This window comes from Hoplias malabaricus, chromosome 9 (genome assembly GCF_029633855.1).
Source record: "Hoplias malabaricus isolate fHopMal1 chromosome 9, fHopMal1.hap1, whole genome shotgun sequence".
NCBI classification, from domain to species: domain Eukaryota; kingdom Metazoa; phylum Chordata; class Actinopteri; order Characiformes; family Erythrinidae; genus Hoplias; species Hoplias malabaricus.
Genome location: NC_089808.1, coordinates 22,631,302 through 22,649,741, shown reverse-complemented (window position 1 = coordinate 22,649,741; position 18,440 = coordinate 22,631,302). Strand labels below are relative to the sequence as shown.

The window sequence follows — 18,440 nt, the reverse complement described above, 5'->3', positions numbered from 1 at the left end:
ATTTCTTTAAACTAATAAACATTGCACCACCGCACTGATGGTATCACTGTCACACAGCTGCAGGGACCAGTGGCTGGGGGTTCAAACACCTCCTCAGGTCACTGTGAGGGGTGTGGTGTCTTCTCCCTGTGTCTGCGTGGGTTTCTTCCAGGTGCTCTGTTTGCCTCCCAAGTAGTCTTACAGCTACTTAGTGATATGGAGTCATCTTATAGAAAACATTTTAGAAATATTTTAGAAGCTGTTCTTTTCGTGCCCTAATTTTTATTAATTCACATTAATTCCAGTGGCTGTTATAATCATAATGAAATATGATTGTAAAGTCAAATGCAAGAGAAACTATCTATCTGTACAAAACATGTTTTACAAATCTTAGTTTTCTACATCATTCCATGGCAAAACATGCTTGAAACAAACTGCAGTTCCTGTACAGTCTTGTGGCAAAGAAATATCCAACAATTTCCTTCAGTATTTTTATGAAAGCACCGGTGTACTGTTATACATTGTGTGTGTGTGTATATATAGTGTTTTAAAAATAAGGAAACCAAAACGTACGGAAACATTCTTATAAAAAGACATTAAACCATGGCCAAATTTTTCCCTCTTGCAGCTTGTGTTAAAAATTAGATCATCGTCACACACACACACACACACACACACACACACACACACATCAAAATTGCGTACGATCAAATGTGATCATAAAATGAGTAAATGTACAGACATTCGTCAATCGTTTTTTGGCAAATCTCTATCTCGATCAACATCTCATCTGGTGCGAGTGTAAAATGTAACATTTTAAAAGTGTGTTACTTAAAATAATATGAAAAAAAGCCAATTTGCTGTTAACAAAATAAAAAAAAAAAAATCAATAACATCTATAGTACTAATAAAGGTGTAAATAATGAAAATAATGTTTATCATTTCTGCACACTGCAAACCCATCCATAAATGCATATATTTATGTTTTACATGTGGCCACCTGTAAACAAACTGTACCCCAACATCGTGTTATTATTTCAATACATGTTAGAGGGCTTTTTTTTATATAAAGTAAAACAAACAAACAAAAAAAAAACACCTAATGCAGTAACAGCCTCTAATACACTGCACTGTTTCAATCTTAGTTCAGACATTCACACAAATAAATCACAATATTTTACCATTGTAAATAAATCTGACAATTTTATTTATTTCAAACTTTTCAGTCCTAATGTTTTAAGTAGAAAGCTTGGTCAGTAGGGGGAGCAGTACACCAAACTGGACTGGTTCAGCTGTTGCTCAAATCTCTGCCTGTTTCCACGTAGTAAGAATGTTTCCCTAATAACACCACGGATAATTCCTCAGTTGTCCAGTGTCTGTTGTTGTGCAACTTTGATGAACAAGAGCCACTTAATCTCGAGTGAGAGACAAAATTAAGAACATTGTACGTATGATGTAGGAGTTTTACGGGAGACAGATTAAGAGAGATTTTTTTTTTTTTACCGTTTTGAAACCATGCTGAGTCATATTTCATTTCTTTTCAAGTTCATTGTCACATGCTGAGCCAGCAGGTCATGTGATCATTGTAAAAAGCTAGCAGCTTCCTGGCAAAAATTCAAGTCAAGGATTCCTCCAGCTGAATTAATGGGATCAGCGCATCACCACAGCTTTAGTACTTAAGATATTCAGACTGAAGGGACTGTGAAAAGACAGAGAAAAATAAATATGAATAAACAGAAATTATCCATTTCCCTCACTTCATTCAAAAAACACTCACTGGCTCCTTCTTAGAAACATTTATAATAAAACATCTCAATTCTGCTTTGAAGATAGTAGCAATTTCCCTCATTTTATGCTTTAAATTTAACTCATTAAGGCCTTTGTGAAAAGCTGATGTACTGAATCTGAAATTTGCCCAGGTGAGGCCTGGAAGGAACCCAGCTGCAGTTTAGAACTGTCACAGTGCTGTAACTTGGCCCAGGCCTCAGTGCTGAGTTTGCATCTGTAACAGAACACATGGTAGACCTCAAAGTGGCCAGTAAATTTAGGAAGTTGCTGGTGGATGGGAGTGTTTCTAACTGTGAAGAAAGAAAGAAGCAACAGTCAGAAGTTAAAGCGGGATAAGGAGAAAAGTGAAGAAGCATGATGTGTTCACAAGAATTAAATGTCTTCAAAAGAGAGAAATCAGGGGTGACTTGAAGGAAGAAATGGAGAAGAAGATGTCCATCAGCAGAAGGGAAGGACCAGGTTCACTCACAGGGATGGAGCGGCTGAGGGGGCGGCCCGTTAGCCTTCTGAGACCTGACTGAAATGGGGCTCTGTTAGGGCCGAAAGCTGCTCTCTTCATGGGCCGTACAGTCCCAGGCCTGGGGGCATTGTTGAGGTTGTTGTTGACCTCTGGGTTGAAGTTTGGGCCGGGCAGGCGGGGGTCAGGGTGGGAGAATCCAAAGCCAAAGTGAGGAGGAGGAGGAGGAGGAGGAGCGGAGGAGAGAGAGAGCGAGGCTGGGCCTGACGACTCGCTGTCGTCCTCCTCCTGGAAGTCGTCCGGGCCGTAGAGGTTGCCGAGGGAACGGGCTAAGCGAGGTTTAAAGCTGCAGGGGTGTAATTGCAAACGCAAATTATGTTCCTTTGCTCTTTTGCTTCTTTGGCCTGCCTTTACATTAGAACACAAATCTTCAATATAAATTATACAAAACAATATAGTAATAATAATAATATTTACATTTTAAAGACGTATTAATGGCCGAGGTCCAGGTCTCCCTAAAGCTCAGCTATACCACTATAACCAAGGCAACGTTTTCATGGCACTTGGATTATGTCTCATGCTTTCGTTCGGAGACATTTACTATGAAAAGTAACCTGAGAATTCTAATTTGCACAATCCACAGACCCTTGGAATATGATCATAACCAACCACAAGTTCAAGTGAGCTCACCTTTTCAGGTTTCCAGCGGAGGAGGGGCTTCGTAAGATTCTCCGTGGTGAGGGGGCGGCGGAGAAGGGGAGAGGAACTTTGGAAGGATTTGAAGGAGAGAGGGAGGCAGGCACAGGGCTTATTCCGCTGGAAAAGGACAAGACGAAACAGACACTGAGAACTAATTTATTCTTGACATCACTTTCACACGATCAGCAGATATTATTGTTATTAGGGCTGTGTGTTCAATTATTTTGTCGTAATTCAGTGTAGTTTTGAAGTTTTTCAAAATTAAACTCTTAATTGTCTGAGTAAAAGTTTTAGGGAGAGCTGTAGGAGGCAAGTTCAGATTTAATGGAGAAAATGAACGCTACTCGAGTGCAGTTCACAGCTCCAACAATAGAACACCTCCATAATCCAGCTTCAGAAACTCCTTAAGAGATAAATGGATTAAATATAGTAGCAAGTCAAACTTCTTTACAGGAGCAGCAGCTGTATATGTGTGTGTGAGAGAGAGAGAGAGAGTGAGGGGGGGGGACAAGAAGAGGGGAGGGAAGGGGCAAGAGAGTGAGAGTTAGTTATGAAATTTAACACAGATTTCAGTATATATGAAATGAAATCTACGTTCTGAACTCAACAGTAGCGACGCTGTGTTTACATCGCTAAGCAAAACAACTGAGTGAGTTAAAGGAGGAAGTGGGGTCAAATCTGGCCATTTTTTTCCAGATTAATTTTGTGAATTACAGCATTAATGCTGACTATTTGGTGCTTCCCATGAAACTGAAGCAGCTCAGTGTATCAAAGTGAATTATCATCAGTTTTATGCAACGCCTGGTTCACTAGGAAAGTGTTTGATGAGTCGGCACATGTGTCTCTTACCTGAGAGCAGTGGGGCCAGACCGGGGAAGACGACGGCCCTTTAAAGCTCGCAGTTTGTCTCCCTGAGTCAGACCCATGTTGTCTTCTCTGTAGTCATTCTGAGGGCGAGAACGCAGGAACGCGCAACAATTTTCAATGTATTCTCTCCATGACTGACAGCAATTTAAAATGGTGCTGTGATCATTTAGTGAACGAGTCACATTAACCCCACTATTTTGTTGAGCTTTCCAAATAAACTGTTAGATGTTCGACGACTAAATTATTAGAAAGACAAGGAAATTATTAGTTTGATAAGAACATGGCCACAAAATGTGTTTGAGTGGTGATGATAAAGTTCATTTGATTTTTCAATGTTATTCATTTCATAGAACTGGGTTCTTTCATCCCTCCTTTCTGTCCATTTTCCTTTGCTCTTCCTTCCTCCTTCCTTTTCTTTTTCCTTTGTCCCTTCCTTCCTACTTCCTTTTCTTTTTCCTTTGTTTCTATCCTTCCTCCTTCCTTTTCTTTTTCCTTTGTCCCTTCCTTCCTCCTTCCTTTTCTTTTTCCTTTGTTTCTATCCTTCCTCCTTCCTTTTCTTTTTCCTTTGTTTCTATCCTTCCTCCTTCCTTTTCTTTTTCCTTTGTTTCTATCCTTCCTCCTTCCTTTTCTTTTTCCTGTTTCTATCCTTCCTCCTTCCTTTTCTTTTTCCTTTGTTTCTATCCTTCCTCCTTCCTTTTCTTTTTCCTGTTTCTATCCTTCCTCCTTCCTTTTCTTTTTCCTTTGTTTCTATCCTTCTTCCTTCCTTTTCTTTTTCCTTTGTCCCTTCCTTCCTCCTTCCCTTTCTTTTTCCTTTGTCCCTTCCTTCCTCCTTCCTTTTCTTTTTCCTTTGTTTCTATCCTTCTTCCTTCCTTTTCTTTTTCCTTTGTCCTTTCCTTCCTCCTTCCTTTTCTTTTTCCTTTGTTTCTATCCTTCCTCCTTCCTTTCCTTTTTCCTTTGTTCCTTCCTTCCTCCTTTCTGCTTTTTTTCTGTTACTCACTCATTCATGTATAACATAAGGCTCCACATGTAGAAATATTCAAGCCTTTGCATCAATGACAATATTTACATACTTAAAGGAACACTATGTAATAATTTGACCTTAAAATTACAGCTTCAAAATCATTGTGATGCTCCACTGAGCTGTAATATGGAGAACAGAGCTTTTGTTGTTGCTACTCTGGGCTCAGCACTGCAGAAACTGCACTATGAACACTACTTTTGGTTTCAGTGCTGTAAACATGAATAACACTAGGGGGAGCCCCAGGACCAAAAACCTAAATCTTACCTAGAGTTTCTTTAAGAAGTAATTTTATTTACTAAACCAACTTTTACACTGTTACAAATTAATTAACCCTTCAACTAGCCATTGTTCAGATCAAAGCAATGCGGATAGATCAAAATAATGGTTTTCAGCTGTTTCAAAAGGTATGTGCTCAGCCGAACAAAGGATGAAAGTAAGAGTGGAATTTGTCAGAGGGCACAAGTGCGTCATTACCTCAATGATGCTGGAGTTGACAGAGATGTCGTCCAGACTGGAGATGAGGTGTGAAATGTCTCTCTCCTGCTGCCGCCGCTGTCTCTGTTGCTGGAGCTTTAGCTTCGATCGATACAGATCGCCCTCCACCCACATGCTGTGCTGCTTTCTGCAGAGGGAAAGTCAGAGAAGCAGTGAAAACACACATGTAGGTTTTCAGTGCTACACTTTCAGCTGAACGTATTTTGTTCTGCTCACTCTTCCAGGAAGTTCTGCTGAGGTCCAATGACTGAGCCGGGTCTGCAGATCCGTGTCCAGGCGATGGCCTCAGCTGCGGTGAAGCGGTAATGCTTCATCAAGTAGCAGCCAATCAGAGTTCCTGTTCTCCCAAGCCCCGCTGGACAAGAAAGTAAAAATAACTAATGTGAGTTTGATTTTGGACCAGGGGTGAGGGCACACTTTAATATTCACCTGGTAGTTTTGCATCTGCATTTAACCCATCAGTGGCAGTGAGCCCATATATACCTGGAGCAGCGGCAGCTGTCTCAGTGGCCTGGGAAAAGTTGGGGCTTTGTTGCCTAATTTAAGGGCACTTCAGCTGTGGATGTTGAGGGAGGAGACATCACTGTTCCCTCACTCTCCCTACCCCAATTTTTATTGCCGGCGGAAGGGATCTAACCAGTGACTTTCTGGTCGTAAGCCTGCTTCTCATTAATAAAAAAGTCATTACACTAACACCTTGCGGCCTGGATGGATCTCATTCTGTACTAAATCTATTTCAAACATGGCTGCCCCCATGCAGGGGACCCACTCTATGGAGCATAACCCATTTATTCAAGGACTGCAAAGCAATATGATTCCTTGTGTGTATAATGTAAAAATGGTCAAGAATCATCTTTATAATATCATTTTCTCCTTTTTTTGGTGGTAAAGTGAGCTAATTGCTCCGTGAGGAGCCTATGAACTCTTAGTTGGATTGAAATAGATTACTGGAGTCAAGAGTCTGACCTTTACAGTGGACGGCAACGGCTCCCTCTGCATTTTCACAGATGTATAAGAACCGGCGTGTAATGAGGTCGCTGGGCGTGCTGCCGTCCAGGAAGAACAGCTCGTGGTGCTCGAAGCCGGCGTCTGTGAAGCGCCTGGCCTCGTAGGTCTTCCTGTTGAGACGCACCACGTCGGTCACATTGTGTTGCCGGAAGTATGGGAAGTAGGACTCAGGTGCATGGAGAGGGTAACCTGTCAAACACACAAGGTCAATCACTGCCCTGAGAGAAGGATGCTATGGTCAATGGTCAGCCTCTCAATACCACAAAGAACTGTGGGTGGGCTGTTTGGCTGGAAGTTTGTGATTTTATGATAAAAACATCCCCAAATTAATAACAATGTGCTGTTGTAAACTCACAGTCTCCGTTCTCACCGTTATCAATCTTGCTCCTTGGGTGAGGTCCACTGAAAGCCAAAAGTTTTCCAGGAACAATCCAGTTGAAGTCACCATTTTCTACACGCTTAAAATAAAATAAGAATAATGTAAAGGCTTGATCCAGTTCTTAAATTCATGTTTTAAATTTATAGGAAAAACATCAGGTTTTAAAATTTAAAGTGCATTGTTGGTAAACAATAAAAATATTTCTGAAGAACTATACGTATGCTTTCCAAAAGTCTGTAATCGTTTGGTCTAATTAATATTTACTTTATAATCATCAGTGGACAGGAATAAAGCTCATTTATTTATTGTAAAGCAATAAATACATTTTTCAAGTAAGTCACACAGCTCCAGGGACCTGGAGGTTATGGGTCTGAGTCCTGCTCCAGGTGACTGTGTGAGGAGTGTGGTGTGTTCTCCCTGTGTCCGCGTGGGTTTCCTCTGGGTGCTCAGGGTTCCTCCTACGGTGGTAGGTGGACTGGCGACTCAAAAGTATCTATAGGTGTGAGTGAGTTAGTGAATGTGTGAGTGTGTGGTGCCCTGCGAAGGAATGGTGCCCCCTCCAGGGGGTGTATATAGTGCTGTCCAAAAATAAGAATTCACCTTTACTAAATTTTCACAAAAAAAATTATAAAATTAATAAAAAGTTCAGGTTTGGAAGTTGGTTAAATTATCTATTCCTTTTTTTTGGTCCTGAAAGTGTTTGGGATTTTGTAAATGTAGTGATGTTGGGCTTGGGGCCATTTAGAGCGGTCTGAACTCCTACCTCGTAATACTCATACTCTTCAACATCAAACGTCTCAAAGTCGAAGAATCCATGCTGCAGGGCCTACACACAGACAGAGCGAGAGCGAGAGAGAGAGAGAGAGAGAGCGAGCGAAACAAAAACTTAATTTAACTGAATTCCGTTTTTTTCCGGCCTGAAGAGTACAACTGCTGAAGAAAACTATTTCCTCATTCATCTCTCACTTTTTAATCACATATTTAGCTGTGCTTTGAAGAGTGCCATTATATAGTCCCTCCATCCTGAATGGTGTCAACACTGCTTCCTTTGTCGGGAACGGAAGGCAGATAATTGGACTAAAAGATTATGGGATAAAGCTGAGGCTGTGGAGGCTACAGAAATTAAGCAGACCATTGAACATAAGGGTCAACGATGCCTACTGCCCACAGCCTTGGCCAAAATATTTCACATTTTGTTAAAAAAAGAAATACCCTTTCACCCGTTTACAAATGTTTTAAGTATTTCTTTAATTAACAAAAATATCTAATAGTGATATCACGTAAATAACAGCATATTATTGTTATCAGATTTAAGGAAAATCGTTAATAAAAACCCCATATTAATGAAAATAAAACTATAGTATAATACAATTGGCAAATAAACATGCATTATTTAGCTCCAGCTCATGTTGGTTCACTATTGTTTCCTCTCTTCAAATGACAGGCACAAGATGTGAATCCGTATGCTAGTTTACACAAGCTGCCAATCATATACATTTAAATGAAATATCCCTGTGTAACTGCAGACATCAGAGAAGAAGGATGTCAATAACCCACACTCACTATAAATTCTGCCAACACCCAATCCCTACAAAGATATTCAGGTTTGAATTAGTTTAATCAGAATCATGTGCCACATTTAACCGACCACATTTAAATGGTTAGTGTTGCACACTCACCTTACGGATTCCTTGTAAACAGTCGAGGATAGTCAGGTTGTACGTGCAGCTCCCAAAGGCAGCATCTCTGAAATATAACAAAAATCAGTTCTAATTAAATATGATGCTAATTTTACCACATTTACACTTTAGCATAATTTCATTACTTGTTTATTTCATATTTTTCAGAGTAATATTTCAACTCTGCCTTGCCTTTTCAAGGCAATAGAATGGCCTGGAACGAATAGAACCGTATGAAGTTTAAGATAAAATCCACCTCACATCAGATTGTCTTGGAAGACAAGCTTTGCACAATACACTGCTTCCATTCTGAACTGCTGTACATAAACACAGCGGGTTTAAAATGTTTATCAGTGCTGTTTCTGTCAGTGTGAGGCAGGGGTTTTACCTAAAGGGCAGGTATGACACATTAGTTCCAGATATCAGCGCATGGTACACCTCTTCTGGAGTCCTCTTTAAGTAGATTACCTGCAGGTACAGTCCAACAGTGCGAATTCTTTAGGGGGTAGTTCAATATATCAGATGAAATATCAGCATTATTTTAATGATAAATAGCCCCAAAGTTTTATTCAACCACATAAACTACGCTCTGATGTGTAGAGTTCATTTACTTTTAGTTGAACCTTTTGCTGACACGGGCTCAACTGCACAGTAGGTCACTTTCCATAGAAAATCATAGAAAGTCATTCCAGCTGTTAATTACAGTGTAATTTGCCTGTTTCTTGGCTACTGTTATTTTTCATAAATCTGACACTCGAGGCCCATTCATTTGACTTTTGTCGGCTACATGTAAGAGTCTCTGAATTAAATACAAAGATCTTGCTTTGGCTTTTTTTAAACATACCTGTAAACATGAAGTAAATATTAAAAATGAAGAAGAGTGAACTCACAGCGTAGGCACCAATCAGGAAGGCGGCGTTGGCCCTTTTCTGCTGATCATAGCTTGTGTAGTGTATGATCCGCTTCCTGGACAGAGTGAACGACTGCAGGGACAAACAACATCTACGATTTCTCTGAGATTCACACTCTTCCAGTTTGGAAGCAGTTTAATCCACAGCTTGTTCAAAAATACTACACACACACACACACACACACACACACACACACAAAAAAAACTTCTCACAGACTTTAACCCCAGGAAAGAACAGAGCCTGAGACCCTCGAGCTAGTGGCAGCAACACCATCTGCAGAGCTACTGTAAACATATAGTCACAGTTAAATTATAGCCAGTAAACATTCAGGGTTTAGTGTCTATCCCTCGGTCTCTGTCTTGCTCTGACTCTTTTTGATTGGTTTTATGTGTGTATTGAATTTTGACTGAGACTGATTAATTGTTAAACCATAATAGTTAATTGTTTAATAATAATCATATTAAATACATTTCTGATTCAGTCTGAATCACATAGTATGATCAGAGGAATTATCATCCCGTAATAATTATCGCAGTAAATAAACTGCAATAACTCCAGATGAATTATAGAAGTATCATATTTGAATCATAAACATACAGTTTGAAACGTTATACTACATTTGAAGCACAGGGGGCATGTGAGGCTTGAGGCTTTTTGTCCTGCGCTGACTCTGCATACGTGACCACACTATCATCAAGCTGTCATTTCCAGACACAACATCATTTGAGGGAAAAGAGCACTCAAGTTCAGGACGTCTCTTTCATCAACGCCAGAACCTTCTGTTCCTGAACAGTCGGACACTGATGAAGCTTCAGTGAGCCTGGTCAGTGCAGAGAGAAAGAGAGTCCCCAAGTGGATGATACTGCAAGTGCTCATTCGTGAGCCGAATGCCCAGAAGAACATTATTGGAAGGATATAGATGACACAGCCATTGAGTGCTTTTAGTCACAGAATTGGCCCAAATCCTTAATAATAGCAGAGTACTTATTTATTTATTTAGCAACCATCAAAGTCCAAATATGAACATCTGTCGCTAAATAAAAAAAAGCAATAATAATGGAACAACATGCCTAATGCACCAGGTATTGTTCAGTGAAGGTTTAAATATAAGGCTTGGCCCAAAAAAGAATTTTTGAAGACATTCGTGGTGGAAGGGTACACGTAGGACACCGTGAGACAAAATGGCCCCCTAGGAAAACTTCCGGTTCAAACCAACACTGGGTGGTAATTTATTTCACCTTAAAAGAACAGCTTCAAAATCATTGTGATGCCTCACTGACCTGTAATAGGGGAATATGCAGTTTAACGTTGCTACTCTGAGCTCAGCATGGCATAAAGTGCAATGTGTCATTTTGGAGGAGGATAGGAAATCAACCCGCTTCGCTTGATTTCACAACAGAGCTGTAAACGTGAACTACACTCAACAACTGTAGGGGGAGTCCAGGAGCAAAAATACCACATTTTCCTAGTGTTTCTTTAACATCAATTGACACTCAGTCAGAAAATTAATGTAGTTAACCAGTGATTGTGGAGAGTAGATTAAATGCCTATATTTGTTGTAGACATTTTGATGTGTGGTTCCATTCACCACCACTATTAAGACATCTGAGTCTGTATATTTCTCTATTATCAAACATTTCTCATCAAACCATTTTGAATGAGTGAATAACAGTGTTGTGTGGATGATGTAAGTCCTCATGAAATGTATATGAATTCAGGTCTACAGACAAGTGACTGAGACGTTAGACTGAGAAAGTAATAAAATAACCGTGATATAACCTTAAATCAGAACGACCACATTGGAAAGAACCAGTGGAAAAAGGCAAGCATCACCGGTTAAATGGAAAAACATGTCAGACGTACTGACGTGTCCTAACCTCACCGTATACGGTGTCATAGCTTATCATCTTACCTTAAGCTTTTTGTTCAGTTTACAGCAGTATCTGTAGAGCATGGCCAGGTTGAGAGGCCCGAAATCTGCATAAAAGCTGAAACAGAAATCCTCCAGTAAGTTCATGATCCCGCTGCCTAGTAACAGTCATGTACATCAAGCAACACCAGTGTGTCCTGAAAGTAGGATGTCACAGATACTGTAATATCAAAATGATAAGAGCCAGTGTACTCCATCAGGCACTTTCTACCCTCGTCTTTTATCAGACACCTTCAAAAACATTCATATGTACTCACTTCTCGTAGAGGAATTCGTCATCTGTGCAGAAGTAATGTGTGTTCGCTGTGCTTTTCGGTTTCCCTCGGAGAGTAGCAAAATACAATCGATCTGCAAGGGGACAGAAAAAACTATTTAAAAAATGCTTTAACGTTTTCCCCCCACAACAATACAAGAGCGTAGAGTACATGTGGTGGTAGTTTAAAATCTTTCCAATCTCCATCAGTTTTTCTGAAACTTAAATTAAACCTCTCTTCACCAACTTTACAGAGGCAGACGTTCTTTCCAAAAGAAGACTCCTTTTAAAAATGCACACACAGATCTATGTATATGTAGCCATGGCCTGGTGGCTAGGGAACTGGGCTTGTTGCCGGTTCAATCCTGACTGAAGTGCCCTTGAGCTAGGCACCTAAGCCCCAACTGCACTGTGGCTAGTGCTGCCACCGCTCCAGGCATGTGTGCTCACTGCCCTCTAGTCTTCACTAGTGTGTGTGTAAAATGTGTGTTTCACTGAACGGATTGGTTTAAAATGCAGATAAAAAATTCCTCTGTGTGCAAGCACAGTGGCCAATAAAGTGATTCTAATTCTAATTCTAATATAGTCCCTACCTCTATCTCCACAGCTCAGGGTTTTTGATGTCAGAAACCCTATCTGCCTGAATCCATGTTTTTCACTGTCTTTGGAACACTGCAGCTTTAAAGCTTCACAAGTTTTCACCGCTTAATTTATTCTTATGTCTTCTAGCCATATGTCTATACGTCTTCTAACTTAAGCACCACACAGACTCTTGCTCCAGATCTGAAAAGTCTCTCTAAAGGGGTGTTGTATCCATTCTTTTTAAATGTGGGGAAAACAGTCCAGCTGAAGTGTGAAGCAGAAAGTGCAACCAACTTCTGACATTGAACTTTGGAGGTGTGGGAAAATACTACATTTTCCATGAAAAAACAGAAGCTGTAAAAAAAAGGGTGGACACACTTCATTCCTGAGGCTTCTAATTAGTTTTCTGAGGACGAAAACATGAACACTTTGGTTGCTTTTGCTTTGAAATGAATCAATAATTTCTAGAACACTGATGTACACATAACAGTTAAAGCCTTTAAGACTCAGAGCTGTGGCTGAGGAGAACCACGAAGCTGCACCCGGCCAAAAGCACGTCAGTTCTAATTGCGTAGGGATTTATTTCAGGGAATTAACTGCGTCCAAATACCTTTGATAAACTCAGCAGCTCCGAGCAGGTCATGGTCACGGGCCATTGCACTTCATTCGGAATTCCCAAATCTATTTGTGTTGTTTGATAAGTACAAAGTTCGGCTTAATCTCTGAGGAACCACGAAAAACAAACTAAGTAAGCTACAACTTAGTCCACAGTGGGTCAAAAACACAGCAACAAGACCCCGTCAGATACAAAAAAGCCAAAGTTTTCCACACAAAATATAGTTGTTGTCACCGCCCGTCCTTTACAAATAGTCCCATGTCGAGAAGAGACGATAAAAAGTCCGTTGGAGGTGAAAAAAGTGCCAGAGAATCACCTTAAATCCTAAAAATATTGTGAAAGTATATGAATGTCTTGAACGCGTCGAAGCGCGTTGCTAGGGAACGGGTCCGTGCCGACCATGGACTCATACGCCTGCGTCATTTATTTACTCATTTCCCGCCCGTTTTCTGGCAAGTACCGCCCCCTCTGCGCTACGATTGGTGAAATTCTTATAAACACGATGGATTCGGCCAATCACAAAGCACGAGAGGTGGGACATGTTGGAGAACCGGTGAGAACACACAGTAATGGTAGTAGAACTACATATTTAAAGTCCCCATCTGGTCATCATTTAAACATCTAAAAATTAATTCATTCACTCATCCATACATTCATTCATTTTCTGTTACTTCTATATCCTGTTCAGGGTTGCGCTGGGTACGGGGCCTACCAAGAATTATTGCTCGCAAAGCAGGAAAACACACTGAATATTTCAGGGCATCGTACACTCATCCAGTCATTCACACACACACTGGGGACAAATTCCCACACTCGCAGTCACTCACACATTCACACACCTATGGACCTACCAACATTTTTGGACTGTGGGAGGAGACCCACACAGACACATGGAGAACACACCACACTCTTCACAGACAATGACATGAGGTGGGGTTTGAATCCAGGACCTTAAAGCTGTGTGACAGTGACACTACCAGCATAACCACAGAGTTGGGATTGGTTCCTTACGTTTATGACAACAGAATCCCCCAAAGTCTGACCCCCTGTGTTTGAGACTGTCTTTTGAATGCTGCAATTACAAAGCAGATGTATTCAACCATGGTGTCAACTGCTTATTATAGTTGTGATACGTCTCCTAGCATAATGACTACAGGGACCTGCTAAGAAGGATATAAAAATAGTTTTTTTTCACTGAAGGAGGTGTATAATTTGCAGTCATATGTTTGGGTATAAGAATAAAATTAATTTATAGCGTGCTACTGTATTAAATAATTAAATAAACATATAAATAAATAATCTATTATAACTAAGGCAGTTTTTGTTACTATGGCTTTAGGGCTTTTATCTATCAGTGACCTCTCACCCTCTATCCACCCTCACTCCAAAAGCAGTACAGGCTGAAACATTCCTTATAAATTCAGTGTGAATGGAAATAAACTGCTGGAGGCTGATAAAGTGAATGTACTGTATATTATTGTGCTGGTTACCTTGACGTCACAAAAACAACTAATTCAAGACAGCTTACATTTCTTATACGAAGTATAAGTTATTTAACCCCAGTGTTTCTTTCTTAATTAGATTTTCAAATTTAAAAAAAACCATCACCTATTATGAAAATAATGCAAAGTTATTAGATCCATTTCAACTGACCCCAGTCTCTGTCAGGCCACATTTAACTGAAAGATACTGATACTCCTCCAATCCTGTGGATGCCTCTGAGACCAGGTGTGCATGTGTGTGTGTGTATGGAGGACCCCGTTGTCCACTCTGAATCACATTGTCTGTGACACGTGTGTCTGATGTGCTTTAGCACTAACGCTAACTAATGTGATCAGCTTCCCTTCCTGCTCTCCTGCCAGATCACGTTCAGACATGATCTAAATACAAGCACAAACACAAACACACCCTAGCCTCGTCACGGTTGGTTCACAGTACGCCATGGTACAGCACCATCAGATTGATAAAATGTTTTTTAAATGACCTTAAATGTGCCTGAACATTCAGATTCTGAGCAAGCAGAAATGGTACTAGGATGGTTGTAGCATAAATTGAATTATCCCATGAAGTAGGGAAAAACAGAATCATGTTAAACCAGTCTTAACATCTTTTATCTAAATTCCTCATGAGGTAACAGAGTGCTTTTAAAATGGCAATAGCTTTGGTGTGCATCATTAAAAGAGAGGAAAAAAGGGCACCATTTTGCAATGTGTTTTCAGTGTCTAATTTCCGAGTTTTTTGTAAATTATCTTACTTCAAAATAGGTTACAACACCCCTATCACACAGCTATCACATACCATGAAATTACAACCACTAGCTAACAGAAAAACAATAGTTTCAACAAAAAGAATGGAAGACAAATGGTGGTTTACTCTAGGTTTAAAGCAGGAGACCCACCTGCGATGTGTGTGATCCAGGCTGTTGGGGGAACCATAGCAGGAGGTCTGTGTTTGACCCGCCAGTGTCCGCCCCAGATGGGCAAACGGGACATGCCTTCATTGAGGTCGGGTTGGAGAGGAAAACGAAGGTCAAAAAATGATGACCTAAAAATTCCGATTTACAGGGGTTCCAGAAACCCACCGAGGGACATTTCTCAGTGTAAGGAACGTAAGGAAAGTTAGAGTACACTCACTGCCTCACCTGACAGAGCTCAGCGGAAGAAGGTGAAGGACAGCTCAGGTAACGGACTCAGGTTTCCACTTGGCCTCCACCAGCTCCCGTCCTCACACCAGGGTCCTGTTACATCCCACTGTTACACTCACTACGGAGGAGACTTCTTCAAACATTTCCCAACTACACAACTTCAGATTTGGCCTTCACTGGCCTTTTAACCTTTTAAAAATATGACAAACCAACACTCTCTAAGATCATATACATCAATGTGCAGAAGTCAGGGGCCAGTCTCTGAATATTTTCCAAAGTCAGGAAACATACATTAGTGGGCAACAAAGAAGGGGTCAGGAGTTAAAGCCATTCTGCTCAAAGGAGCTATTTATTCATTCATTCATTCATTCATTGTCTGTAACACTTATCCAGTTCAGGGTTGCGGTGGGTCTGGAGCCTACCCGGAATCACTGGGCGCAATGCGGGAACACACCCTGGAGAGGGCGCCAATCCACCTACCAATGTGTGTTTTTGGACTGTGGGAGGAAACAGGAGCACCCGGAGGAAACCCACATGGACACGAGGAGAACACACCACACTCCTCACAGACAGTCACCTGGAGGAAACCCACGCAGACACAGGGAGAACACACCACACTCTTCACAGACAGTTACCTGGAGGAAACCCACGGGGACACAGAGAGAACACACCACACTCCTCACAGACAGTCACCCAGAGCGGGGTTCGAACCCACAACCTCCAGGGCCCTGGAGCTGTGTGACTGCGACACTAAAATGCATTGAACACCCCAAACAAATCCCCAGTCCAGACAGTGGAAGGGGTGGAGAAATGCAAATATAAAGGCTTCCATGAATCCTTATAGGCCTCTAGGCTCCCTAAAGACCCTAGCTAATTCCGTGATACATTTAAAAGATAAGTACCCAGAAATCACCACATCAAACCATGCAGGACTTATTACAGCTTCTGTTTTGTTTGTCAGGAGATTGCTTTCAGGTCCTTAAAAATCCACAGACATGCCACCAAAGTTCAGGGTGTTGGCTGCATTTTCTCATCACTGCCTTCAGCCCACTGTTCTGAGAAATACCAGCAGCTTCTTTGTTTCTTCTTTTGTGTCTATTTCCTTTTCTCAGTAAGGGCTTCTTTGATCACTACACATCTTTTCAGACCCACTGTGTTGAGATGGTGTCTTCTCACGATGGAAGAATGGCTGTTGACAGATTATGATCTAAAGCGAGAGTGGAACTGGCCTTGTTCCTGTTGGTCATGTGCTGTTTATCGAGTGAATTACTGGATTTTGCGTGGTTTGTAATGGTCCCAGATTCTGGGAATTCGTTTTTTTTTTTTTTTTTAAAAAACAATTTTGTTTATTTCTTTGGTTCCTCCTCAGGGACAATAAGGAAGGACCTGCTTTGTTTTTTAAGTCAGCAAACATCCTTCACCGTCAGGGGTCAGTTGCTGCGGTCAGCACTGAGGTATCACTGAGACAATGACACGGTGTAGAGGACAGAGTCCGAGTGGAGCCAGGTTTCCAACTGTTACAGGAGAGCGTCTCTGAGACACATGAGCAAGCTCGAAAGAAGGCTTTATTTATAGTGAGTGGTAAAAGGAAACTCCTCTGCATTAACCCCTTAAACGGCATGTTATTCAGTTAGTTATCTTTAAAGGGGAAGTCAGGTATTTTTCAGTGCTTCTCCATAATTAAACAGCTGTGATGTAAACATTGACATTCCATGTGGTTTTGAGATTAAACGCTTGTTACTGTGTCTATAGTAGATGCACCTCCTTGAAGCCTCCAGGCAGCTGGACACTGGGTGCACCTCAGATGAATGTGTGGATAGAGCTGATTCTCTACATCTATTCGTGTCCTCCATCAGCCAATTAAATGGGAGATTAACCATGGAAATACGTGACCCAGCCTTTTACACTAATCCCAGGCCCAGTAGATGTGGACTGACTGACGTCCACAGCTCTGGGGTCACATGACTAGTGGCTTCATACAGCACTCTGTACAGAGGCATTGTGTCTTCAGTGGGTCCAGAGGTCTATGACCTGTGCAAAAATGTTTTGGGACCTCTGGCTAAATGATGTGTTTTATTGCTGTTGTTTATAATAATGATGATAATAATAATACTAAAAACCCAATAACATTTTTGCTCAACAATACATAAACCTAGCAGAACAGCAACACAGGAGTACAGAAATTCCCTGCTTAAACAGCATTTAATTAGTCATGAAAATCACTGTAATGTAGTTATCTCTGGGTTACATTTCAATACTTCACCGCACAGTGGCGCCAAAACCATGACAAAATTAAAGCAAAATAACAGCACGTCTTGAGGTTTTGTATATTTATATTAATGCGCTGATTCCTATCTTTATCCCAGATATGAATCACTGCCTACGTAATGCACACCATAATGGCTTTTAAATACAAATATTGTATCCTAGAGATAGATTTGAGATTCAGCCACATATTCCACAACATATTTTATGGCATTAAAATGTAAGAAAACCTTAGCAATCCACCCGTAGTTTTATCATCGTTGTGCAGTTTTGCTTTGGGTCAAATGGAGCAATCTGATTGGTGGATGGCAGGAGGCGTAAGTTTTTCGTCATCAGCCACAGAGTGTCGCTTCACAATGAGGGTTCACTCAGGAATGTTTCCATTCATCAGCGTGGGGACAATTATTATCAGATATTTTACTACTGTAATCTGCACCTTACTGCACAGTTTATCATCGCAACGTTCTTGGAGACTATAGTCTCATATATATCTATTCATTTTTAGTATTTTTCTATTGCATTTAAAGCCTGTAAAACTTAATACTGTACTGTATCCTTGGAGAGTGCCATTGTTGTCTGTCTATCTATCTATCTATCTATCTATCTATCTATCTATCTATCTATCTATCTATCTATCTATCTATCTATCTATCTATCGACTTAACACGTGAGTGTTGTGGCTAAAATAAAATATGTAAATAAATATATAAGCTTACTTTAGTGTATTGCCAACTTTTTCTGGAATTACCAGATAGCATATTTTTTAAAAATATATATTTATTTACGCACAAAATATAATGTTTTAAAGAGTTCCTACTTTTAAAAATACCCCCCTGAATGTTATCTTATGGAATATGAGCCGATTTA

At 40.6% G+C, this 18,440-nt stretch overlaps 1 protein-coding gene across 2 annotated transcripts; it reads right to left on the bottom strand.

The window, feature by feature from the left end:
- Positions 1-296: 296 nt before the first annotated feature.
- Positions 297-13,044, bottom strand: cdc14aa (cell division cycle 14Aa). Of its 2 annotated transcripts, XM_066680890.1 has the most exons (15): positions 12,659-13,044; positions 11,471-11,561; positions 11,196-11,271; positions 9,263-9,355; positions 8,761-8,840; positions 8,373-8,439; positions 7,457-7,519; positions 6,685-6,772; positions 6,273-6,503; positions 5,523-5,661; positions 5,286-5,433; positions 3,773-3,870; positions 2,915-3,040; positions 2,237-2,570; positions 300-1,678 (listed from the first exon to the last, which is right to left on the bottom strand). In XM_066680890.1, the coding sequence occupies exons 1-15, from the start codon at positions 12,702-12,704 to the stop codon at positions 1,649-1,651; spliced, it is 1,710 nt and encodes a 569-aa protein (XP_066536987.1). In that variant the 5' UTR covers positions 12,705-13,044; the 3' UTR covers positions 300-1,648. The 2 variants fall into 2 exon arrangements, with proteins under 2 accessions (XP_066536988.1, XP_066536987.1); XM_066680891.1 differs by lacking the exon at positions 2,237-2,570 and having other exon boundaries at positions 297-1,678.
- Positions 13,045-18,440: the final 5,396 nt, after the last annotated feature.